The sequence below is a fragment of the Tetrao urogallus genome (assembly GCF_951394365.1).
Source record: "Tetrao urogallus genome assembly, chromosome: 1".
NCBI lineage: Eukaryota > Metazoa > Chordata > Aves > Galliformes > Phasianidae > Tetrao > Tetrao urogallus.
In genome coordinates this window covers 130,332,013-130,359,730 of record NC_136813.1, presented here as the reverse complement: position 1 = coordinate 130,359,730, position 27,718 = coordinate 130,332,013, and the positions used below count along the sequence as shown (strand labels likewise).

Below are 27,718 nucleotides of genomic sequence, written 5' to 3'. Positions count from 1 at the left end.
TTTCATGTTGAGTTGTATTTTAATTTCTGAAAAGTATTTCCAGGCAGTCTTTGGGTTGGCTTAATACCCAGATCCATTCAAGACTTTCCCTCTGTATAAGCATTTTCTGACCTACCCCCAGGAATGCTACCATTACCTATGTTGACTTTATCCTGTACTTCACAAAAAATATGTCCTACTTTCCTTTTGTACAGAGATCCAGGTGAGAAAAAGTCCAATCTCACACTTCTCAAGGTCTCTCTGTACTTCATTCTTGAATCTATTTTTCAAGTTGTCTTTAGAAAGTAAGTGAAATTGGAAACTGTTTATTAACATAACTTCCAGTAGCCCTCAAATCCTTTCTAATTCACAGCTGCTTTTTTTCTCAATAATTACTTTCAGAACATTTTATTTCTTTGAAAAAGTTCCTTTCTAGATAAGGAGTGTGGTCATTGGAATGTTAGAAACTGCCAACAGAGAGTTACCGTGTGTTCTAAGTACCTGGTATTTATTGTAATCTTTCAGATTCTATCATATAGCATATCTATTCAAAACCACAAACTTTTGCTAGTGGAAATATGAGAAGAATATTTCTCTATTTCCATAGAAATAGGTTGCTTTTAGCAATTGCCTGAGTTTGATTTGAGCAACAATACTGACATTACCTCCATTGTTTCTTAAAAACAGCAAGATACGATGGCTGATGTCACAAATATTCCTTGCAAAACAATGTTAATTTGTTCTGTGTTCTTCACCTTTTTAGCCAATGGAATTATAATATCGGAGATTGAACTTCTATGTCCAAATCCTTTCAGAACTGTAAAATATTGTGTTTTACCAAATTCTTTTTCCCTCATTCTTGACTTAAGATATGTTCAGTAATCTTGACTTGTTTCTGTGTACTGTTCTCTTCCCACATTGAGTCAGTTCACTATTATAAGCTGATGAGCAGCAGTGTTAAACCTCACAGATTGCAGCCTTCTGGAAGGTCACACAGTCGAATCATGAATAAACAGTGCACTGATTGAGAGTAAAACAAGAGGTTCTGTGTTTGCTTGTCATTTCTGTGCACCTAGTGCCAAATGAAACATTGTTGTCTCTCCAGCATCTGCCCTGAACTCAGTTTGATCCTTGAAACTCAATTTGATCCTTTCCCCTCCCTCCTCTCCTCTTTCCCTCAAAGTCAGTTTTACCAAGGAAAAGAAAGCTATTTCACTTCTGGATATAGATTTCTTCTTTGGTTTTCTGCAGATGTCTTCAAATGTCAGCATGGTGTCATCTGCTGCCTGACATTTTTTATGTGCCTGTGAGGCAGTATGTATCATATGTATTCAAAATTATTTTTAAGGCATTAAAGTTAGCCTAACGCAATAAACAGAGCTGATTTCAATTGACTGCAATATAAAATCTAACCCAGTCACAGAAATCTACAAATAAGAGAGGCACTATAAATCTGACAGTTACCATCAAAGCACCACGGCATATCCTCAGCCACCTGATTGAAGGAAGAGTTCTGCTTGGGTCAGCTGCCATCTTTATTATTTATTTGTCATTTACTCAGTACCTGTCATTATCCAGGTCAAACATATCCACTCCAAGCTGCAAATGCCAGCCATTGCAAGACCAGACAATTCATAATAACACCTTTGAAAATATGACACTAATCTCAAATTGATCAGACATTCCCTGCTTCTGAGGTGGCTGTAGATACTCTAGCAAGAAATATTCCAAATAGCTGAAACACCAGTGACAGCTGGTGACTTCTCTAATAGGTCAAAGATGAAACAACCTCACTAAACCTTTTCATAGCTGCACTCAAGCAGTTTGTAAAGAGAACTTAATTACTGCCTATATACTATCAGGTGGGAATAAGATGTTAAACTAGTGTGTTATCACAAAACCAGAACCGAAAGATTATCAATTGTCCATTAACATCTGTTGGTAAAAATCAGAAAAAGTCTATTCCTGAAAACAGTAAGGTTCTGAAAAAGTTTGTAAAGAGCTGCTGGGGACATACTTCCTAATTTGTTTTAAAACTGAGCCTGTTAAGTTCATGGATGAAAAATTTGGATGGAAGTGAAATGCCATGTTCATTAACATCTAAGAATCCTGCAAAGATAAATTTTACTCATTGAATTCCAAGCTATGTTCGGGTCTAGACAGAAAAGAGAAGGATGCCATGGTGAGTGATTTAAAAAAATGATTATGAAGATTAGTGTGAATATTTATTATTATACCTACCAAAAATGAGATCTGGATAAGTAATCAGGAGTGTATGTAATCTTGAAAGGCTGTGAAGAAAGGCTGGTGTGTCCAAAAAGATCTAAGCATCAGATCCCAGAACACCTCTCTGATAAGAAATGACTCTCTGAAAATCACAGTATGAGCTATTACTGGATACTCTTGGAAGAGTTAGCTAAAGCTTTCATCCATTTCTGTTTTCACAAGCGACTATAGATCTTTAAGCACTAAATTAAGTTTTAAGTATTTATATATATACTTATATATATATATATAAGTATAAATATTAAGTATTCTTGCTTTGGCTACCAGAGTTCTGAAATAACTTAGAAACATACATTTTTTACAACTTTGTGAAGGCAGAGCTAGCTTTTGCTGCAGGAAAGATGGTAATCTTAAGGAACAAGAGGATACCCAGGACCTCACCAAATTCTTTACCTGTGGCTAAAGATAATGTGGCTGAAGAAAAGAGATGACATCTCAGAAAGTTCAAGAAGCAAGTTCTAGCACAGATTCTTAGAATGAACTTAAAAAGTCGTGTCAGAAAGGGAAATCAGATTACTAAAATGTAGTAAACTGAATCAGTGATCCAATCCACACCAACAAGAGCTGCTAAATTTAAAAAGATGGCATATGTGTTTGATGCATACCACTGTTCCACAAATAAGAATCAGCTTTGGGAGGCTATGGGATAATGAGTCTCCTTAGGCCAGTTCACCCTTGAAAGAAAACGCAGACAACTGTAACTGGAGTTCTCCCATGCTGTGAAGACATTGAAATGTCATCAAAATTGCAAAGAGGCTTCACTGTTCGTAACATGATGTATGGCTTGCTTCATGCTTTCTGTTATAAGAGGGAAGACTGTATACAGAGAAAGAAGAATATACAGAGGGCAAAAACCTGCATATATTTTTATTTTATTTCCATTTTTATTATCACTGAGTAAAGCTGCAGCAATAACAACAGAAGCCTCTGTTTAAGTTTAGATGAGGTAAGTTGTTAACAGTCTTGGTGTTTTCTAAAGCATTTTAGAAGCTTAGTATAATCATGGAAGGAACAACAAACCCTTAAAATACTGAACTGTTTAAACAGCAGTATTCTGATATTAGTAATAGAAGTGATTTCAGAATTGATACTAATTTGTAAGCAAATACTTTTTTGTGTGTGAATTGAAATAAACTATTTTTATTTGGAAAGTAAACTTGACTCTTACTAACGTTGCAAATTCCGTAACTGCTCTGCTACAGTATGGCCAAGTTACAAATTATTTACCTAAATCATGTCACAGTGATTTATCAAGTGTTTAAACTGTGGATTAAATTAATTGCATAAAAGTTTTTTGAAAAATAAATGTTTATCTCAGGTGCAGCTTAACTAGTCAGAACTGAATTGATTTTGTACTAATATTTTGAAATGAGATTTATTTTCTTGTTTTCCATCTGAGTGTTAATTTGTGTCATTTATTAAATAGTCTTTATGTATCTGTTTCTTAAGAATGTAGCTAATAAGGAAATTAATTAAATCAATTCAGAGATACTTTCCGTTTTATTACATTAAGAAAAATATATACATCTCATTTCCTTAATTTAGTAACCCTAATTGATGTGTGATAAATTCACAGTATTTTGATGGCATCTCTGGTTAGCTTGAAGAAACTGGGGAGCTGTTTACAGGTAGGTTTTTTTGGTATGACGGCCTATGTGAAGCTACAATCTTTAACCAAAACATCTGAGATCATGAAAATCAGGCTTATGCAATGAATTGGGTTTACTTCAATTGATTGCAGTATGCAATCTCTCCCACACACCAAAGCCCATGGATAAGAATTAAATTTTAAGTGACAGGTGAAGCTGCTCAGCTTTAAAGAGATGATGATGAAGATGGCTAAAAGTAATGTCAACTCTTGTAAGCTAGTTAGCAATAGTCCAAAGTAGGAAAAAATAAGACAAAACGCTGAAATTTTGATAGAGGTTTCCTGCTAAATGGCCTGAAACTAATGGGTTCTTTTCTGTAACACCAGAATACAGCCAGATTTTCTTCAGAGAGCTGTGGAACTAAGCAGTGAAATAGAAAAAAACAAACAAACAAACAAACAAATTTCAATAGATTTTAACTAGCAACTGAATTCAGAAAGATGTTTTCTATTGAGCACTGCATATTATTCTTCAAAGAGCAGCGATTATCTCAAAATGTTATTTCTCAAACTGAGTTCACTTTAATGTTAAAACAAGTTTACATTACATATCTAAATGTATATCTAGGAATTTTTTTATCCATTATGCCTTTTCTGATCAAAGATCTCAAAACTTTAGGCAATCAGATTTTTTTATTTTAATTTTTTTTTTAATAACATCTTACATAGCTCCTCATGTATTGATATTGATCTTTTTAGAATTGGGTACGGAATTTAGCAAGACATCTTGCACAGCTAAATTACAAATTGGACATAAAAGATGCTTAGTCTTGTGCAATCACATTTAAGTCTGTGTGAGATTAGTTCGGTGAAGAACTAAATGCTAAGAGCAGGTGTTGTTCTACCCTGGAATCCCTCAAAACACATAAGACTGTCTCTGTTGCATGGTGCTTATGAAAAGTAACTACCTCAAGGTGAGTCATGAGAGAGGCTACAGAAGAAATGGTCTTCTAAGTAGTGACGCTGCACATGTATTGCTGCAAACAGTGGTGAGTTTGTATGTATATGGGTAAATATTCATGTGAGGCAGGTTTTAGTATTTAGATATTGGGTTTTTTGGTACTTGTATATATAAAACCAAGGATCAATAGGAGCCAAACAGATATATAAATACAGTGTCTTCTGTTTGTTCTTCAGGAAAATAAAGGAAAGTTTGGAGTGCTTTCCTGTCAAGCTCAATAACTTGATCCACACGCTTGCACACATGTCACTGACAAGCTCTGCAAAGCTTCCATCTCAAGAGACTGTCCCTCAAGAATGGATGATGCTGAATATAGAGAAGTCAATTGCAAGAGCCACCATTTTGGGGTTCAGCAAAAAGTCTGACTACGTATGTGTCATATTCTTTACTTATCTTTAATGATTCTGTGAGGTTATGCACTCTCCCTCCTCTTTTATAGAAGATCTGCCTGTGCCACATTGAAAAGATCACAGGAGTGCCATAAGCAATGAGGTAGCAGAGAGAAAGAACACCAGGCAGACAGCTATTAGCAGGGAGCCATTAAGGAGAAAGGTTCCTGCCCAATAGTGAAAAATAAATCAAGAGCTAATTAAAGTATCCAGAAGGAAAGCATGGCACGAAATTAGGAAGCCTAATAGAAATTGCAGACTGTTATATGATGCTTTAATGGTGCATTATTAGTTTTCATGCACTGCAGTGATCTTTCAGTGTTTGAGCTGTATGCTATCCAGGCAAGTTTCTCCTTCTTTGTAACAAAGACCATAAATTACAAACTGAATTCTCTGGCTCCTGGCACTACATTAAAGAAATTTTTTTCTTTGTAAAAATCACCCTCTATTTTCTCTCGTACAATATTTTTTAATGTGCCTCTCTGATCATTTGTCTTTTCTGCCTCTCCTTTTTTCCCAATGCAGCTGTATCTTGTCCAGGTGGTGCAAACATGCAGTGTGGTCACTTTTGTGGAGAAAACATTTGGCCAGTTCTCAGAACTTCACAGCAATCTCCAGAAGCAGTTTCCATCACATGCACTTCCAGAGTAAGGCAGCATATTTGTGAATGTTATTCTGCTGTTAAATGATTCTCTCTGTGCACAGATAAAAATGTAAGAAAATGTATGGCAAGCATATTTTTAGAATCACAAAAGCAATGAGACATATTCTGTCAAGTCTTCTATTCAGCCTAGGAGAAACTGAATCACAGAATATTGTGGCAGCTGAATTTTATATATCTTGTCATTTTGGGGTTTCTTTTAATGGAAGGAGAAGAGGGGAGCAGTTTGCTCTTAACACAGGTATTTCTGAAATAAAAAGGCAAGTGGTATTTACTAAATTAAAGATGTGATTAGGCATTTAATAATTCTTATTTTCTTCATGATGCTGGTCAAAATTCCTAGAAAAATCAGTATGCTAAACCAGTGTAGGAATGTCCACACAGGCACAGACCAGAAACGTGCTGATTTCTGATCCTGACAGGAATTACAAACTTTTTTACAAAAATATGTGCATGCGCCCCAGCTGAGAAATATGCAATAACCTTATTTGCTCTCCCAGACCCTCAAAACAATACTTTATGCTTTACGTCACTCCATAATGACAGTTTAACATTTCTTGAAAAATAAACTGTCATTAATTTCAGTAATTATGATTATTCCTTTTTATCCATGTGTATGTTTATTCTCAGTTTGAATATTCTGAAGTGTGTATCTTCACAGCTTCATATTTCTATCTTACATAAAAAATCTCTTCCTTATAAAACAATTTTCTGCTGCTTTGGTAAAATGTTTTCTACAACTATCGTATGTATTATTATACTGTATAAACCATTGAGAACAAAGTAGTCTTCTAGACAGTCGTGCTGGCTTGCCTAATACAAGATCTACTTCAACCTCAATCTATGATAAAACGAAAGACTGACTAATAAGATGCACAGTTTACCTGTGCCAAGCTGGGATTCCAATGATACACCTGAAAAAAAGAGGTCTTTGATGCTCGACTTGAAGTAAATATCCACAATCAAAATATTTTGACTTTAAAAATAAATTCAATGAATTTTAGATTCAAATTTGGTATTCCCATGAGTTTGTGAGAGTCATTCAGTTAAATGGCTTTAAACTGGTTAATTCTGGAACATCTTTTCCCTACATGAGGGAGTTTTGCTCATTACGACTGCCTATCAGCCTATTAACTGGCTGAAGCAGTTGGTGAAACTGAAATTTCACTGCATTCCAAAAGTGCTTGATTCGCAGTCTTGATTTAGAGCCATGTGCATGCTAATTATTAGTTTGTGAGATAAAATATTTAACAAGTATGTTTGGCTTTTTCCTTCCTTCCTTCCTTCCTTCCTTCCTTCCTTCCTTCCTTCCTTCCTTCCTTCCTTCCTTCCTTCCTTCCTTCCTTCCTTCCTTCCTTCCTTCCTTCCTTCCTTCCTTCCTTCCTTCCTTCCTTCCTTCCTTCCTTCCTTCCTTCCTTCCTTCCTTCCTTCCTTTCTTTTTTAAAGTGAGCATATCTCTTTGAAGGAAAATATATTTTTTTTTAGAAATGTGTAGATTTAAGAAACCTTGTAGTGAGTTTCAAAAACAGTACTAGTTATTTTTCACATACATGTACCTTTATTAAAATCACTTCTATTTTCAATGCAAATGTGAGTTCCCAAACCCAGAGAAAATTAATCTGAGTACACTGAGGCTGTGTCTAAGACCTAAAGAACTTTATTTCCAAAATTCAGTCTCAGCAGTAAACTGTCACTCAGTGATCTTTCCCCAAGACTGTGTTAAAGTGCTACATTTTATGATGTTTCTTTGTATGAATGTTCTTTAATGTTAATGCTTTGATTTGTTTTTTAGTGTATCTTTGTTGGTTGGAGACTTCTAATGTACTTCAGATTTTATTGTTATAATTAAAATTAAGCTGCTTCTTTATAGGAAGTTACTATTTGAACTGGCATAAGGCTATTAATTTGTGTGCACTGGCCAATGCCAGAGGCTTCAATGCAAGGCAAAAGCCTTGTTTCATAATGTAGCCACAAAGGCAGTTTGAAAATGTATGATTGAAAAACAAAATGTCTGATATTACCAAATAATTGGAATTGCTAGCAGAAGGGATTCGGTTACTGCTTTCATGAAATTGTATATGTTTATGTTTCATTAAGAGGAAATATCACAATATGAGTCTGCCTCATAGAGGTTCTAAATACTGGCTATGTCTCAATAAACTAATGGCAAAAGCTCAGAGTTGTCAGCATCTGAAATCCTGCTATTGCATATAAACATTCATCCTGTATTTATAATCCAAAGCACAGCTGCCCCAAACAAATGCTTGTACTCTAGCACCATCTCTCTTATTTGGTTTTAGACAGAATATTAGTGGTGTTGTTGTGGAGCTTTTTTTAAGGCCAAATTTTTTTTCACTCAGCAAAGCATTTAAATGACATAATTTATACACAGAAATGTTCTGCAGGCTTCCTTCTTTCAGTAAGATGTGGGATCTGGTACCCAAGATGTCTCAAAATGGCAGAAGTTTATATTTTTCTGATCTCCTTAAAGTAGATGCAAAACTGAAAACCAACATGGAACATACTTATCAAATACAAGTATGTTCACAAATACAAGATCAGTTTCAGCCGCAGGCACAATTCAGCGAAAGCATGAAGGAGCTTTAAAGAAATGTTCAGTTCTGCTACAAGGTTCATATTGCCCTTCACTGCAGCAGAGAGTTATGGGTGCCATCAATCAACAGTGTCTCTGAAGTTACAGATAATGCATGCATCTGTCCTCAGTTTGGCCACTGTTCTTAGGCTGTATCTACTGAGGGCCAACATTATACAGCCAGAGTCATCTCTTTGTTCATACAGCCTAATTTATTTTATGCTGCTTCTTAACAGATCTTCACTACCATCTCTTGAAAGAAATCCTTTCTGTACCACAGAGGAGCCCAGAACATTCACAGGCTATCTATGTGTGTCAAATGACCTGTGTTCTATTTTTATCTGTACAGTTCACATACATGAGGGTCTTGGGTCACGGCACATTGCCTGCCCCATTGTATCCTATCACTGTAATTTATTGAGCCAAGAATTGACTCTCATTATTCATTTGTACAGTACCTAACTAAGCCCTGAACTTTACATGCTACAGGAAAAAAATAATGAAAAGCCCATACATACAATATGCTGCTATCATCCTGGCCCTTTGCCATTTTAATTACAGACTACGTTATGGCAGCACTGAGTTCTTCCTCAGGAGTATTACACAAGATGTGTGAAGATCTGTCCTCTCTTAAAAGAGTTACAGTATCTTTTAATCAGTGTTCTCTTCAGAAAAGGCCTTCTGTTACAAAACAAGCAGGAAAAAAAGACCAAAACAACCCAACAGGTCTAATTACAATTCATGCAATCTAATTACATCGAATCTCTTGGTAAGAAAAATGTGTAGGTTAATCATCTTTGGTCATTTTATCTTCAGTAGGTGAGGCTGCTGTGCCATTTTTACAGCTGGGTGGTTTGCAATTGCTGGTCAATGTTCCTCTTTGGGGATGGGAATCCACTGCTCCATGTGTTACTATTTGGCTCGCTTTTGAAAAGCTGATGACATCTTATCAGTGAGCTGTGGAATTGTGTAAAACTCGTTCAAAGTAGGAGCTGACCAGCTGTCTTTCAAAAGGCCGGCCAAGTGTCTCTTTGCAGCATATTTTGCTGCTAGTTGCCTCTTTAGTCATTTGTCTGAAGCCTTCAGATATTTCTTGAGATCTGCTGGATAAATCAGGTTGTACCAGGAAAAAGATGCTTGTAAGCAATACACTGTTAAGTATTTACAGTGGCAATGAAATATGACCAGATCAAAGCTTCTACTATTCTGTATCATAGATTAGTAGGCATAAAGCAGAATATTAGTTTAACAATTCCAGTATTAATAATCTATATCATAAAACCCATTACATGCAATTTAGTGCAGACCGCTTTTCAAATGCTTCTTCAACCTGAGAGAAATAGTCCTTGTCAGGGCAAGGTTAATGTAAATTGATAAGTGTACTGTTGTTCAGAGAACCTGTGGATGCCCCATCCCTGGAGGTACTCAAGGCCAGGTTGGATGGAGCACTGGGCAGCCTGATCGGCTGGTGGCAGCCCTGCCCATGGCAGCGGATTGGAACTGCCTGATCCCTTCCAACACCAGCTGTTCTGTGATCTATGACTGCTAAAAATCTAACCTTTTGAATGATCTAACATATGTTTTTTTCTAAAACACAAAGATGATTTAAGTGAAAGAAGTGTTGGATTTTGACATTTTCACTCATAACATTTGAAAATTGACCTAAGACCACTCTGGGCTTACATACTTTATTTAGAAAATTGAAATGAAATTCATCTTAATAAAAATTCTATGGAACATGGCTATTATTACTGTTATTGCTTTTGTTGGGATTGATTTTGTTATTGTAATGATAATTTCAATAATTTCATGTATTACCTTTATTGTGGTCATGCCTGAAACTGCATGGGGGATCAGGTACCTGCTCTGAAAAACTTCAACACTCAATATACTAAAATAAAAAAAAAAAAAACAAGCAGTAATATAAAATGTCATATTGTTGCTGTAAGGTTTAGGCATTTGGTATTGTAATGCAAGGCTTCGAATAGCATGAGCCTTGAGCTGAGATCACAGATCTGTTATGCTATGCGCTATGCAAAAAATGTTTTCCTGGCATCATAAAAAAGAGACTTTTAGAAGTACTTAGATACAATAATACACAAGTAATTGCATTACAGTGTTTTTTAACGTACATATTTAGAATAAACTTATTTAGACAGAAAAAGATCACAGTATGAAAAAGAATATCATCAAATTATCATCAGAAAAGAATGAGAATCAGAGGGTAAACCAACCTGTGGGAACTGTACTCATTCCTTCACCTACCTGAAAAATATCTTGGAAAGATTTAACATTGTTCTGTTAAATAGAGCTGGAAATATTTTCAGGAAATAGAGTACAAGGGTAATAAATAAAATATTCTTCTCTTGCAGGTTTCCCCACTCATGGCATATAGCGTTTATAGATCTTGAACATAAGAGAGTGAAGGATTTGAACCTCTACCTGAAGCAGCTATTAAGTGGATCTAGAAAACTGGCAAATGTGAGCATTTCCAATACTTGTTTTATTTGCATGTGACTTTCGGTAGCATTCTACGAAAAGAATCAGGAAGCTTTCCATTGCCTCATTTGAAAAAAATAAATGCCATAAATGACACTTTTAATGCAGTCATTTTGAGATGAAGCCATTGTAACATTCGTCAGAGCTTAAGACAAAACGAGTGACTGAAAAATAGTTTTATTTTTCAGGCAGGATATTTTTCAAAATAACTTCTCTTCCTTTGCTGCCATCCAAAAGTAATGACTCACTGTATTTTTACAGTAAGGAGTAGGTTCTGAGGAATATAATGTCTAAAAGAGGAGTACATTTTGAAATATTGAAGAAGTCCAATTTTGACAGTTTTAAAATAAGAAGTTTCATTCTTTCAGACTATAAACACTCTTCATTTCAAAATTTAAGCAACATACATAAGATATAGTTTTACAAACAAATGGAAATCAGGATATGTCATTATTATTGAAATGATACATTACGTCCATTAAAATTGTCAGGTTTTTATTTATTCTTGCTTCCTGAGACTTCATGTTTTCCTCCTGTTTCAAAATGGAAAGTCGCAATAGTGACAAAAAATGACTCTTCATTGTCTTCTATGTGCACCTCAACATTGTGAAAGCCAGGACCTAGAGCATCTCAGAGGTCTCTTGTACATCAGCACAGTGTTAAATAATTTTGTTGCATCACTTCAGAAGTTGAGTTGCCAATTACTGACAGCAACACAGGAGTCTGAGAGAAGAGTGTATCTTCCTTTGACCAGCAGTAGTCAGGAAAACAATTGGGTGGAGAGGAAAAAGCAGTGATTTTTTGTTAGACCCTAGGGTTACATAGAGGGTAGTAAATTAATGGAGCCAGGGCATGATCTCCCTGCTATTTCACTGTTAACATGTTCTCTAGTAGAGCTTGGGACTCTGCCAGATGGGCCTTGTCATCTCCCATGGCCTCAGGGCTACAGCACAAACTCGGTCTGGTTTGGTTTAATAGCATCAATAGTCTAGAATGCCAAAAGGGGGGTATTTTTTCTTCAAATTTTCAAGCATCTTGTAGTAGGGGAAAAATGTTTACTGCCTACCTATTACTATTACCTATTTACTGCCTTCCCAGATGTGTCTATGTAGTGGGGATTAAAAAGGAAATTGTCCATATGTAAAGCAAACATGAGTTTTATTAGTATTAATAAAAATTCTGTGCCGAGTTGAAATTGAGAAGATTTTCCAGTGATAGGTCTTATGTGTTTCACAGAGTTGCACCTAATTTAACACGGACAGCTGACTTGGGTGTTTGACTCCCGTAACTGACTTTGCTAAATAAACTGCACAGATTGAGTTTAATTGTTGCATAATTTCTGTCAGTCAAGGTAGACTCATGGGCTTGTTTTACATTAGCACCTTTTGGTCACAGCTGAGGAAAAACAGATATAAGCCAGTGACCTAGAAATAAACAGCTCTATCTTCTGCTGTGCTCTGGGCTGCTGTAAGGTACATGAATTTTCAATTTGGACCCAGCATTGCTGTCTTAAAGCCTGATCTGTGGTTGAAAAATTAAACTGTTTAAAGCCTTGGGATAGTAATAAAAACATTTCCCAGTCATGCCCAGATGCTCTCCTCTCCCTCCTGCTCCATGGTCTGTGAATTCTAATAATCAGTTAGAGCATGCTGCCTTGCAACGGGCTTCCTAATTCCTCATCTCCTCCCTTTATGATTGCAGAGCTAGGTGAATTTTTCCAGTGTTGCTGCTGAAACACTAGGACACAACCATGAAAATGGTATTTGTAGGGAAGTATGAGCAGATCTGTTTGAGAACAAACGCTGGTGTGGCTCTAAACTGGTCCAGTGGAGCTATATAGACATGCTGGACTGTTCAGCAGCTGAAAGCCATTCAAGTCTGGCACAGCCTATAAACCATGAGGAAAATAAAACAATTATGTGCCTAAGAAGACTGTATAGCTGCCCTTTTCAGCCTTTGAAGGGGGCATGATAATAAATGGAATAATAAGCAGATTGTTTTGGACTGTGAAGTGCTGTTGGATGCTGGAAATCAGCTTGCTAACCACATACATCCAGCCTGCAGTTCTAGATGGTAACTGTTAGAATTATTGATACTCTATAAGCATTGAATCATCATTTTTACTTCAATATGCTTCTCCTGCTGGTAGATGTGAGAAATTTAGAAAAAAACTGATGTATTCTGACCCACATAGAAAAAAAGAGACCAGTCAGTTGGTTATTTCCTTTGTACTTCCAGCTGAAGGCTTCTTTCTCACTTCTCCCTTTGGTACTACTTTTTAAAATGTGTGGCTGTGTCTTCTTCATTTTACTCTGAGCAAAAAGCCAAGCTAGGAGTCTTTCTTGACAAAAATAAGCACAATTGTTTTGTCTCTCCTCATGTCTAGGACCACTTTATATTTAAACTTGTCCTTTTTCTCAGATTACTAGAGAGCCTGACCAAAATCATTTAGGGAGATGTCTGTTCTCAAGTATTACCAAACTGTCATTCCTATGAAAGAGTAAAACTGTGTAGGAATTAATAATTAATTCAGAAATTGTAGAAGAAATCTTGTAAGATTAGATGCCCATAGAACAAAGTTTCCTGTACTTTCTCAACAGTCATTTCTTTCTGCTGTACTTTAGCTCTATAGTATCCTAAAGTATTGTCTGGGATAGTACTAAGCCAGAAAGGGAAGAGTTGCCATTTCATTATTAAATAGCCTTCCTATCACTGTGTCACAGTAAACACATTACTCTGACTGGACACCAGTGACCAACTTTTTTCAGAACTGAAGAGTTTAGTCAAGTCTGCACAGGACCGACTGCACACTTGGTTCTGCCAATTAAGTAATTAAAAATCCTAGAAATAAAGAAGAATTGGATTCTATTCAAATTCATTCCTCAGCCATTCCTTAAGTGCATGCTTTTCAGTCCAGTCTAAGTTTTGATTATGAAAATTGGGTTATGATTGAAAGTAGATTAGACTGACACCTTTTCTGCTAAATGGATTGAACAAAGGAGGATATGTAGGAAACAGCTGCCTTTTCATTTGTACTGTAGCTCAAATGGAATTAAATGTTTCTTCAAACTCCTCTTTAAAGAACAAAAGCGCCAAGCCACAGTTCTTTGTCCCTGAATGATGGCGTTAAATACAATTAGTGCCGAAACATCAGCTGGCAAAGATATTTGGTGGTAGGTTAGTTCAAATGTGTAAACATGTGCCCATGTCTGTCTGAATAATTTTATCAAGTGTCTGGTCTATTTTGATTATAAACCTCATTCACTGATTTCTTCTTAGGCATTTGTTGAAGAGTTACCTAGAATAGGAGTGCTTCTTTAAAATTCGGGTTAACAGTTATAAATAACTGTACCACCAGACTATGTACATGAACAAGAAGCTATATTCATAACAGCAGCCACTAAAATGCAAAAGTCAATTTTCATATTGAGTCATTTGGGGCAGGATCAAAAATGTGTTTCAGCATCTTTTTATCTTTCCTTCTACTCCCCTCAAATCAATGGCAATATATATTCTGAAATATCAGAATATTTCGTTTTGTAGTAGCTGCACTGTTGCTGGCTGTCTGAACCAGCTGAAATGTTTGGTCTTTTGGATCAGGATAAGCAAGGCTACATATTCAGCACTGTTTAGACTCTCAGAGTTTTACTTCATTAAATGGCAAAACAACCAAGTTGTGCCACAAAAAATAGGTGAAACATCAAGGAAAAATAAACTGAAGGTAAGTAATGTACAGGATGACAGAAATACATATTAAAAATATAAGAAAAGTCTATTGCAAAAGTCAGCTGCTCTGTTTGTTTACATTTTTCTCTATTTCACTCTTAACTCCAATTGAGTGATGGGCTGAGTGGAGGTTGCAGCCCAAACCTCAACATACATAAATTTGGGCTGCCCTAGTGGCTTGTCATTTTTATACAATATAGTGGAGGTTGCCTGCTCACTATGGACACAAAAGCGAGATAAGTCTCCATTAATTAAGTCTGCTCTTGGCTCTAAGTGTCAAGAAGCAGCATGTTAGATATTGACTAAGCTGAATGTTTTCTTGCTTATCTTTAAAGGACAACTTGCACCTGGATTGGGATTTAAAAAAAGAAATATAAAACTGAATCTAAAGCAATGTTCAATGCAGCAATGCTGCGTATTTGGTACTACCAGCCAGCTAGTAATTTTCTGTGGATAATTTCCCCATCTCTCATTATTTAAAAGAAGTGGCATTTAATTTGTGGATATTGTTATTGATAGCACAGCTCAGACACTAGAAGATATACTGCTCTTACAAAGCTTCATAGCCTTAAATGAGCATATTCTATTTGTTCTGTATTTTTCACGTTGTGAAAAATGCTGTGTGTGTGAATGTGATGGAGGGATGTTTGAGGGGGGCTATTTATCACAGTGGGTATTGGTGGTGGCAAAAAAAAATGTAGCAAGTGTGGGTGCATAGGAAGTTAATTGGTACAAAGAGATGAGGCATGTTGGATTTTGCCCCTATAAAAATTTTTTGTTTCAGTATGCAATCATGTATAAAATTTGGGCCAGAGATAAACCAGTGCAAGAAGGTAAGCAGTAACAGTGTATCAGGTATGAATAGATTCTATAGAAGTATTATGGAGAGTTGAATGCTATGTGAGAGGGCATGTAGTAGATGTAAATGGAAATGGTTGTAGATTACATTCACTTATTTTCAAACATATACTGAAAACCAGGCACGTGGTCTGGTTCTGGAGTGAGTAACATTTTAACAGCTGCAATAAAAGTAACAAAGTTTGATAAGAGCTTCCCATATTTCACTTGCGTTTCATTCACTGGAGCTACTTGAGATGTACAGAGCTGAGAAAACAGCTGCAGCAGTGCCCCTATGGAATTATATAACATGGTGATACAAAGTGCACCTAAGGTTTGTCGGTCCCTTACACTCCCTCTGCTCCTTTGTTCCTGCAGGCAGATATCAAGCAGAGTCAAAATGGGGAGGGTTTAAAGTCTCCTCTTTTCCCCTGTCCTCTCCTGAAGTAATAATAGCTGCCACAAGGTCAGCTTTTCCTGGTTTCTTTCTTTCCTGCTGCTCTTCCATCCTGTTAAAGTATAACAGGTGCATGGGTGTTCTCTGACCCCAAATCTACTCTAACACAGCTGAAAATAAAGCTAAAAGCAGAGAGACTGCTCTTCTTAACGAAATTAAATCTGGCTTGAAATCTGGCTGTGTTTCACTAACGGCAGAGTGCTTTTCTTGTTAGGCTCTAATGGAGAGCAGTGACAGATTCTACTGTGCTACTGTGGTGCAAGCTCCCCTGATGCCATTTAAATTGCTTATTTCAGCTGTATCCTAGTGTAAGTGGAGGCAGAATTTGTCCCTTTTAAGCTAATGGCTGAATAAAGGTCATAACCAGACCAGCACTGATGCACCTATATATACTTGGCTGCTCCCCAAAAAATTAATATTTTGGGTGATCTGGAAAAATATCAACATTATCTTTTACATAATTATCTTACAAGGTAAGAATGGCTAGACAACTGATAGGAGGCTTTCCTAAAAAATCCCCAGATGATTGGCATCTTAGGGAATTTTCATTTGTTGATGTCAATCTAATAATTCCAGGGGAAAAAGAGAAAGGTAGATGAGTTCTTGTGGTCTTCTTGTCACATGGTCTCTTAAGATTCCCATCTATGGTCATATGCCTTTGTAACAACAGTTGTTTGTTCAGAAGCAGACTGTGTCTGCCTAAATATGGTGTGCACTTAAACACACGTGTTCAGCGCTCTGATGGATCCTGTCTTGCTTAGCACTGTAATCAGATGTATACTTAACTCCAAGCATGTGCTTCAGTCTTGGACTGGAGTCTAGTTGATTGACGTACCATAGACTTCAGCAGGATTTAGGAATCACCTGGAAGTTCAGCAGCTTTCCTTTTCTTTTGCCAGCATTAACCTTGCTTCTTCTCCACATGCTTCAGTGCCCATTGAGTTAAGATGGACACTCAGAATGGGAATGCTTTGAACTTAGTGCTGTGGCACTGCAATGTATGTGCCCATCATGTTCATGCTCGATGTATGATCTGCACCAATTCCACTTACTTTTCTAAACCAAATGTCATTTGTTTCAGAGAGTTCTTTCCTTTAGGAATGAAAATTTGAAACTCTCACCTGAAACAATCTTCCCACCTCCTGTTTACAAATCACTATTTAATATATGCTCACTTATTGCTGAAAGAGTAAGTGAAGAGGATGAAGAACACCAGGCTGCTCACTGTGGAACTTTTTTATTTCTCTTTCAAGTCAGTGTATCCTTCCTTCCACCTCCTGCCCACTTCTCTCAAAATCTTTCAGCTCAAAGGGCTGCTTAAGTTTCCCTACTTATTTTCATGCTGTCAAATAAAGACTGACCTGCCAAAAGTATGCTCTTTCAACCCTTGAGATTTCCTGCCCTTGGGACTCATGCTGAAAGAGCAAGTGGAGGTCTCACAAGGAATAACTTGTCTGTTTAGAGCTGTTAAAAGCTGAAGCAGGTGCACGGACTTTCTGCTATAAGCTATACTCATGAGATGAGAGAATAATTACTCATGCTTAGAACAGACAGGTACATTGGCAGCCTACTGCTAATATCTTAGCGATTTGTCTTTCAGTTCAAGGAAAATAATTCTGTCAGCTCATCTTTTTTTTTTTTTTTAATTTTCAAGAAAAAAAATCAGTGTGGAAGGAAAAATTCCGAACACTGAAATTAAAAATAAAAGACAACTGCTAAAATAAATCCAAGATTCCTAATTTTATCTCCGTGCTGCATGTACACTTCTTGTTTTTCTGTCTGCCGACCCCACATGTTAACTCCTCACTATCTGCATTTGTCACTAAACTCTTCCTTTTTTTATTTTCCGTGCACAAATTGTGCCACATCTTGTCAAACTGAAACAAGACAAATGCTACATGAAATACATCTTGTCGATAAGAGACACATTTTCCATGGCCGGGAAAAAAGCAATGGTGACATTTTAATGCTAGAATCTGGGAAGTCTCTTGTTCAGCCCATTTGTTAGTGTCAGTCCAAGTCGCATCAGCATGAATGTAGCAATTGTAACAGACTGAAGGAATGGCCATTCTGAAATACGGTTTATAAACAAGGTAATAAAATGTAATTACTGTCCACCTTTGATTCAGAATCCTTACAGTTCGTATTAGAATTCACGTTTTTTATTGCCTTGCACAATACTCAAGCCTGGAAATTTGGTTTATTGTTTTAATTCTCTAAAGCTGAATGTAACTACCTGTTATATATGTTCGCTAACACAGTACAGGGCAGGACATAAAAATGGAAGTTGTAGTGCAGTACATAAGGTGGATTATTCTTTGAAACAAGTTGATGAAATATGAGCATGCTTTCTGAGCATGCTTTCCAATCCGCTTTGGTTTCTGGTAGGAATTAACTCTGTATGGGCCTTTTCATTGTGAGTGTCCATTAAGTCTCCAAATGAGGTATGCACAATATCCAAAGTAGGCACAGGTTAGGTCAGGTGCTTGGGGCTCATTGTGTGTGAAGGACAAGTTTCACACTGACTACGCAATATTTAGAAAAGATGTTCTACTGCGTTTGTTTTGCAGATGGGGTACTATAAATGTAATTGCAGCTGCTAACACATATATGGAGACATGGAAGATCAAGTAAGAATGCAAATATATGGCCTACATTGCACGTATCTTTTTGGAAGCATGTTGATAGAAAGGGGTGAGATAGGGACCAAAACAGCCTAGTATTATCTTCCCAATGCCTGTGCAGAAATCATTCCCTGGGGCTCCTGCCTGTGATCAGAGGTGAAAGACTGCCCTTCATTGCTGATTTCAATATATACTTTAAAAGCCTACCAGCAATCTGCTCTGAGAGAACAAATTCAGGGAACAGAGTACAAACAATATTCCCCAAAATACTTCTATTGTCTTTCAGAATGAGCTTGTACTCAGCTTCTTCCTGAATTGGTCCAAACATACATTGGCAGAAAAAGCATCATCTGTGACATCAGGTATGTGGATTACCAGTCTTATCTGTTTTCTAAGAATGAATTCATGAGTAATATTGAATGCAGTAATGCAGAGGTGAGTAAAGTGTTTAATGTCACAATATTTTTTTAAGATGTACAGATAATCAACAAATATTTCCTGACTTCTCGAAGTCTCTGAAAATGTTTTAGTGATATGACCTGTAGCTTGCTTTCTCTTTGGCACATTCTGCTCAGCCTCGCTTCAATTCTTTTTGAATAAACATGCCTAAATGCAAAGTAAACATTTATTTAGACAGACTGTGGCAGGCTTCTTGTTTTACAAAAGTTGCAGAGAAGGTTCTGAAGGAAAGGATTTGAGTTATGACAAAGCACAGTGTGTACTTGGACAGGAAAAGAAAATTAATGGTGACTTCAAAAGTCATTTTTAGAATGAGAGGAGCAGGTGAGTAACAAAACATTATGTTAATGCCTAGGCATACATTATTAATGATTGTGATAATTCACTTCTTACTAAGTGACATTCTGCATTGTTCCCATAATGCTTAACCTATTTCTCTCTTCTATGCAACACCTAATTTAATCTAATCTCTGGCAGTACAGCATTAAGAGCCAAAGCATAGGCCATATAGAGTAAACTATGAATGTTTGTTCTCTTACACTGCACTAGTTCTGCACTGAAAATAGACTTCAGCAATCAATTTTCAGGCAAAATAAAATCTCGCGGTTCAGCTGCTTTGTGCTCCAAGTGACAGAAAGTTTCCAAGGATGACCAGTTACCCACTTTTCAGAAAGTAGCTCCGCATATTTACATGTTAATTTATTCTCTGTGAAGACAGGGGCTTTATTAACTCCTTTGCTGTGACCTTTTTTTTTTTTTTAATTCATCAGAACAAAATAATCTCCATCCTATCTTTTCAGCCTTTGGAAGACTTCCCCTGTTTAGAGTTCAGTTGATCAGGATATGCCATTATCATATTAAATCCATTATGAGTACTGGAAATTACTAATGATTGTTCTAGCTTGTACAAAAGAATGAGAGGATAATGCAAAGATGGCCTATGTATTAGGAATATACAGAGATGAATCTCATCATTTAATCTTATCTTGGATCAGAAAATCCAAGCCAGAATTCAAATGTAACATGAGATCTGAGTCTATAGGCTACCATTCTCTACAGACTCTTTAACCAGAGTTGTAGGCACGTAGGAGTGAACTGAAGCATAAAGGAGTTTAAGTCTGAGATCTTTTGAGGGATTTTGACATTTCAGTAAGATTTAGTTCCTAATTACTACAGAGAACCTGGGTGTAAGTATCTTGTGCAAAAAGCATGAACTGAGTCTTCAATAAAGTTGCAAAATAAATAAGTCTCATACATCTTAACAGCGGTGTCCTGAGATAATATAGTCAAACAGGTGGGCCCTTTTTTTGGTTATCAATGGCATCAAAATCAGAGAACAGAATAAAGAAACAAAGGTAAGAATGTGATTAATGAGTGTTTGATGAAAGCTGCATGACAGATAACCCAAATCTGCTGATTCACTATGAACTCAGTGGCCCTGTTAGGTAAAGGTCAGTACACGGTCAGAAGAGATTAATGTAGTGTAGCTACAGAGGTGCTTTATTCCTGCTCGGAAACTCTGCCTTTTAAAGTTTGGACTCATTCATTCTAAGTTCAGGACAAAAGCATTGTTTAACAGAAAAAAAACTCCCTTTGTACTATGAATAGATTGCTGACATTTATTAATAGAACGCCAGTAGTATACAAAGTCCAAAACCAGGGCCAATCAGTTTAAATTCTTTAGAAACAAATATCAAGAATTTGGGGCTGAGTTGCTTTGGGTATGGCACCACTTCTGGTCAGAAAGGAAGGGAATGCACTCAGTGCAGAGCTGAGTACAACTGGCATGAACTGGAGTGAACTGTGGAAAGGGCTGAGCTCAGCTCAGTGTATGAGTTAGGTCAGCAATGAGACCACCAGCCATGCACTGCTAATTAGCCATTTGAAATCATTTCACACATGTTACTCTACGCTTTGCCCCTTGTTCTTGGAGTTAGATTGCTGCATTACCCCAGCTAACTAGATGACTTAGGTCTATATTGCGTGACACTCAACACACTATTACAGTCCATCCTTTGAGTAAGAGACGACATGAGTCCATCTAAGGCAGGAGCTTGGTGATCAAGCCAAGCTGCCATATACCATACAAGGAGTTGCTGAGAAGGACACAGTTGCCCCTAGAGGCTCTTGTTTGCTGAGATTACCCTGGAACACTTGATTTGAAATAGTGTTGTTGAGCTGGAGTGGGAAATAATTTCACTGAGCCTTCAGGAAAAAGGTAGTCTACATGAAAACAGTGCATCCTTCACCCAGAGATTTTGTTGTTTTGTGATCTTATAAGCACCTTTATTTTTACCTATTTTGAAGAATAATTCAGGTTTAATATGGAATTAGTAAAGGCTGCAGCTTTCCATGAGCCTGCTGATTTCTCTCTCAACCTTTACACAGGCAAATGATTAGTCTTTTAGTTAAGATCAATGTAAAACAAAGCCAATGCCCAGTAGAAGCAGGTTATGAATTTTGATCAAGATAGCATCCTTCTTTTATACAGCTTTAATTTACAAATGTTGTAGGTAATTACACTTACTAAAGTAAAATAAAAATTAAAATTTATGAATTTTTACTGTGCTCCTAGCAATGAAGAGATTAAAAATCAGTGCTAAATTTACTGTGACATGAATACTGATTCAGTATTCCCAGTGGAGTAGAATCTGAATTGCACTGAATATTGTCAGCATTTCATTATACCAAGTACACTGCATGGGAGTGAGAGCAGATATCAGGAATGACTTCACAGACATATATTTTTAATATGTCCCTTTGAAAAAAAGGAAAAGAAAGAAACAAAATCTATCAATTTTTTTTTTATGTCAAACTATGTTTCTTATTTTTCTTCTCTAGAATATTTATCTCCTGACAATATGGGTAATTGAGATTGTTTTGTCAAAGTTATGAAATTAAGAAGTTTTTCCTATTGGTTGTAACAGTTCACAACCCCGGTCCAGTTCTGGTAGGTACAGTCAGTATTGCGTGTACGTCAGTGGGTTTCTGTCCACCTAAGTGCAGTGGAGAAAGGCTTTGTATCCTTCCAAAGCAAGATCCAAGCTTTTAAAAAATCAAAATATACCATATGGCTCTCCATGCACATTCCTAGTTCTTGTGAATTCTCTCTCAGGAGAGTAGCCTATTATGTTCATCCTATACAGTTTTCTAATCTGCTGCAGTTGCTCATTCTCAGCATAAAGCTTTTGCCACAAGTTTCATTCCTATTTTAGTTGGATATAGGCTGGTTTACTGGCCACAAGCACCCTTTGTTGGCTAAGAGGACGAAAGCTGTGACATTTTGTTAATTAGCATTGCCATTTTCTTTGCAGTCCACAATTGAAACGCAATGTATTAAATTATTGTTTCACTATTGATTTCATCAGTTTTCCATGTAACATCTTCCTCACTGCTATTTCTCATACAGTGTGCAAAGCCTAATGCAGATCTTGTTTTAAAATGCTTCTAATGGAAACACTGCACAGAATATTTAGAGCAAGTTCTCCACTGTTCTAGAAAAAATTGCTTAGATGAAGAACTACATAACTGATTATTCTGAAGGTCATTCCACTTTCCATGGAAATGAAATTTGAACACTAATTTCCTTAATTTTTTCATTCAAAAAGAATAATAATCCCACAGTTTTCCAGAGTTTATGTTCTGTGATGAAAGACATTATAAACTGGCACAGTGTTTGAGTTTCTCTGCAGTGGGGATTGGCAGCTAGCACTTGTGAGTGCTGGGTCATGCAGACACCAGTGATATAAAAAAAATGTTACAAACCCAGTTCTGTTGGCACTCCAACTTCACGGTCCTCGTTTGATATGTGACAAGTTTTCCACTGACACCTGTGAGTGAAGTATCAGTCTCTGGGAGGAAAATCTTGCTTCAGCTGAAGTCAGTGAAGCTTTATCCCGTATCTACAGCAGACTGGCATTTGGTCCTTGCATATAATGGAGTGCAAGTAGAGCATGACGGTTCCTAAAAATGCAAGTCTCAGCTCAAGTCCATCTGCCGAAGCTGGACAGACTGGAAGTAATTATTGTATGTGCATTTTATTATCATTTAAAGCTAAAACCACCTGGACTTCAAAAAGGTTATGACTTAGCACTGGAAGTATGAAAACATAAACTAATACATCTGAGTCCCGCAAATAGAAACTGTCTATTATGAAACACAAGCTGTAGATATTTCTTGAGTGTTTATCAGTTTTCTTGCAGTTTTTTTTTTTTTTTTCCCACCCATTTTCTTCGCTGTAGAGCTGACAGGTTTGGGTTTTTATTTTTATTAGTGCTCAAATTATTACACAGCAAGAAGGAATATTTTGGTAATACCCATAACCATACTGTCTGTTTTACACAGTCAACTAGAGTTGCATTTTCATTGTCCGTGATTTTCATTATTTTCAGCTTGGTTAAAAATTATTTATATTTGTTTTTGCCTAAATGAAACTGCCAGCCCCCACAGAAGAGATCCTTTGCCAGGTATGAATACTCAGCTGTGGTTGCACTGGTAGAAGAGAAAAGGCAAAATGTACCATTGAATTCAAATGACGTAATTTAGCCTCTGAGCTCTGTTGCTCTTGCTAAACTGCTCAGGATGACCCATAGCAATTCACGAAAGTAACAGAGTCCTTCAAGAGAATTGTACCCTTAGATTAAAGTACAACTTCCTGGCATTGCAGTCTTTATTGCTCTAAGATTCTAAGTTTCCTGTTGCAGCTTAATGGTAGAAGTCCACAGAATTTCTTTTAAAAATACACAACATAGAATGGCAGGGGCTGAGGGTGGGGAATGATCTTTCTGTGGGCTTTTTGTTACCCTGGGGAAAAAAAAAAAAAAAAGAAAAAAAAAAAAAGAAAAAAAAAAAAAGAAAAAGGCATCATTTTCTGTTTCGAGCAGTTTTCCTCACTTTCCTTATCCCTCACTGTCCTGCTTTGCATACAACAAATGAAATAAGGTGCAGTGTAGTTAAGTGATTTGTCACAGCTCATAGGGGAGAATAACAAATGAAGGTCTGCACCTCAGTCTTCTAAGTCCTGGCTCAGTGATTTCTTCATAACGTTTCAATTCTTCAAAAGTCTGTTGCAGGCCCTCCTCTAATTAGGATGTGATTAAAAATGCATTTTTTAGTCTCCAAAGGGAAGAAGCTGGAGATGGTTTTTTATTCTAAAATTCCAGTTGAAGCATCAGAAACTCAGAAACATTGATATCCAGACTGCCTGGAAAAAAATATACTGTGGCAATTGTATGTTCCCACTGTTATTTTTAATTAATTTGAATTCCTTTCCTTAGGATAAATAGCAGTTGCACTTGCTCCCTGGCTGTCAATAGTATGTTACAGCACTGTAATTCTATCTGCTTAGCAGTTATTTTAGCCTCTGCTCACTCCAGAGGTTACACATTTAGTTTATTCTCAACGTGGCTTATTTTTCACAACTTCCCCTCTGCTGCTTCCTTTGCTGAACAACAGAGTGAAGGCTGAGAAAAGAGGTTTTGATTTCTTGCCCTCACGACCCCAACTGTAACAGCTCTGCTGCACATGTGGAAAAGAGAGACAGAGAGTGCAAAGGAGTGCACAGGTGTCTGCTGAGACTGAAAGGCAGATATGAGAATCCTGTCTGCTACTGAGGATGAACAGTCCTGATGCTCTCTAAAACACCTTTTTTGCTGGTGCATAACCATAGTGTGTGATGACAGTACTTTCATTCTCACCCTTCTTTCTCATTCCCTTCTCTTTTAGTAAGATAAGAATTAATTGCTGCTGATTTTTTTGTCTTATTATCTTACCCTGTGATGAGTTTAACGCTGGTGCTTCATTGGCTGATCCCCAGACACGTACAGGGAAGCAGCACTTTATGTTTGAGGTCTTCAGGTCAGGTACATTTTTAATAGGGAGGAAGGCAGAACAGAGCCCAGCTCCTTCAAGATCACTGTAAAGTTAGCAGGATTAAGCTATTATTTTTCCATCTAAAGTAAATATAAAATACTGAATGCAACACAGACATGGTCTAATTATATGAATCCCTGTTTCTGCAAGTAGAAACAGGCCAGTTCATACAGGCCATGTCTGGCCTGCCAGTGTGGGGAGAGCCCTGGGCTTTAGAGCAAGTGCTACAAACTGGCTCACATCCCCCATGTGCTCAGAGTTAGCACTGCAGGATAAGATGCAACAAGCAGCTACTGTGTTCACTGTTATCTAGTTTACTGTGGTGAAAACCATCTTTATTTTTTGCTTTGTCTCTGTGGGGTGGGTAAGCAACATTCCCCAGTTTAAGAACACACCTTTTTGGCAGTGAAGATAGGTGGCTTAATGCTTCCAACAGAAAGAATGAACAGGATATGCTTAATCATTTGTTAATTATGAGCCTGATCCTTCTTGCTTAGAAGCTGGAAAATGCTCTTCTCAGTGGAAATTGAGTCAAACTCCATAAATTAATTTTAGTAGAAATTCTACGAAAGAGTGGATTACTTGAAAAACAGCCTGGAACAGGAGAAAAAAGAAGGAAGGTAGAATTCAAATCTGTGAGACACAAAAGTTGTTATTGTAAATCTGCAAACGTTTTGACACTGGTCTGGAAACTTGCATTTGTGGGGGTTGGTGGGTTTTTTTGTTTGTTTGTTTGTTTGTTTTGTTTGTTTTATTTTGTTTTGTTTTCTGCTGGGAACAGGAAAAAAAAAGATGGAAAAATTGCAACAATACAGATTAGTATAATAACAATTTTAAAAAAATCCAGAATTAATTTTAAAACAAAAATAAATTAACCACTGAAATTCAGATTGATGGCTGTCAGAAAACAAAAATCCCACTGTTGGTGTATAAACAAGCAAGGTGATGAGCACTGCATGTCAGACCATTCTCTTCATCCCACTCCCTGACAGTGTTTTCTAATTTCAGTGCTAATTTAAGAAGGCAGTGGTTTGTTGTATGTATTAGTTCATGAATTCTGTCATATGTTAAACATCTGCTTCCACTAAACTGTTTACTTAAAAATCAAACTGTTTGGTTTTAGGTCCTCAGTCAAATGATGGTACACCTGGAGTACAGTTAGTCATATCCTATGAGGGCACTCGTCTGACAGTGATGTTGAAACACATGAGGAACATTGTAAGTATTTTCATCATAATCTGTACCCCTTTGACTTTTCCACAGTACTTTGAAAACATTAATCCTCAAACACAATTTCTGATATAAATAATTTTAACTCATAATTATGATGATATTTCTTTATCATTGTTTAACACAGTCTTCCTTAGATCTTGCTCAGTATTGTTGTAAGTATGGGACCTGTATCGAAATCATGTTTGCCTACTGGCCAGCAATGACCTTTTCCAGGCCATATACAAAATCAATTCAGATGCCTGTTGGCCCTTCCAGCTGACACATTTTGATATGAGTTAGGTATGTGACAGCATCACAGTGCTTTGTAGGACATCATCTTGGTGCTGTTGATTGTCCATACACTTCTTTCAAGCCCCAAAGAACTGGACTACAAGTGGGGAACAGGTCAGCAGAAGAAGCAGTGGAGTACTTTAATAAGCAATGTCTCCCGATGCTGTGATGCTCATCTCTATAACACGCTGTCTTGATGTTAAGTGGGAAATACTGCACATTCTTGGAGCCAGGGTATGCAAGGATAAAGCTGGCAGAGCTCCCTCAACACAAGGTAGGTGAAACTGTTTGATGAGACTATCATGGGAGATCTAGCTGGATCTCTCAGCTGAGGCAATGTGTCTGCTATTTTGTCATGAGTTCAGGAACCTGGATGCTCTGGAATTCCTGGTTGCTCAAGTTTCAAGTAATGGCAATGGCAAAGAGATCATTTACTACCTTTGTCTAGCTGGAAGATTTAAGTTCTGAATTGTTGCAGGCTCTTACTGCACACATTTATGCTGCCTCTGTCTCAAACTGGATTGCAATTGCTTTTCTTAAATGAGGCCAAACTAAGAATCATAGAATCATAGAATCATAGAATCACTAAGGTTGGAAAAGACCTAAAAGATCATCCAGTCCAACCGTTCACCTATTCCCAATAACTCCCACTAAACCATGTCCCTCAACACAACATCCAGCCTTTCCTTGAACACCCCCAGGGTCGGTGACTCCACCACCTCCCTGGGCAGTCCATTCCAGTGCCTGACCACCCTTTCTGAAAAGTAATACTTCCTAATGTTCAGCCTGAATCTCCTCCGCCATAGCTTGAAACCATTCCCTCTGGTCCTATCACTAATGACACGAGAGAAGAGGCCAACCCCCAGCTCACTACAACCTCCCTTCAGGAAGTCATAGAGAGCAATGAGGTTTCCCCTGAGCCTCCTCTTCTCCAGGCTGAACATTCCCAGCTCCTTCAGCCTCTCCTCATAAGCCCTGTGTTCCAGACCCCTCACCAGCTTTGTCGCCCTCCTTTGAACACGTTCCAGGGCCTCAATATCTTGCAGTGAGGGGCCCAAAACTGGACACAGTACTCGAGGTGCAGCCTCACCAGTGCTAAGTACAGCACTGTCATACAGTACATAGAGTACAATCACCTCTCTGCTCCTGCTTGCAACATGTGTGTGGGACCAGATTATAATAAAATAGGGCTGAATATTTAATTGGTTATATATCACAGAATGAC

General features: G+C 37.3%; 1 protein-coding gene across 1 annotated transcript in view; it reads left to right on the top strand.

Moving 5' to 3' along the window:
- Positions 1 to 27,718, top strand: part of PIK3C2G (phosphatidylinositol-4-phosphate 3-kinase catalytic subunit type 2 gamma) — a gene marked incomplete at both ends in the record, with an annotated part of 204,350 nt that overhangs the window by 154,675 nt on the left and 21,957 nt on the right. Inside the window, 6 exons of the mRNA XM_079544626.1 lie at positions 5,051 to 5,243; positions 5,789 to 5,910; positions 6,137 to 6,184; positions 10,890 to 10,998; positions 18,947 to 19,022; positions 26,114 to 26,208. Coding sequence (XP_079400752.1) covers positions 5,051 to 5,243; positions 5,789 to 5,910; positions 6,137 to 6,184; positions 10,890 to 10,998; positions 18,947 to 19,022; positions 26,114 to 26,208 — 643 coding nt within the window. The remainder of the gene's footprint in view (positions 1 to 5,050; positions 5,244 to 5,788; positions 5,911 to 6,136; positions 6,185 to 10,889; positions 10,999 to 18,946; positions 19,023 to 26,113; positions 26,209 to 27,718) is intronic.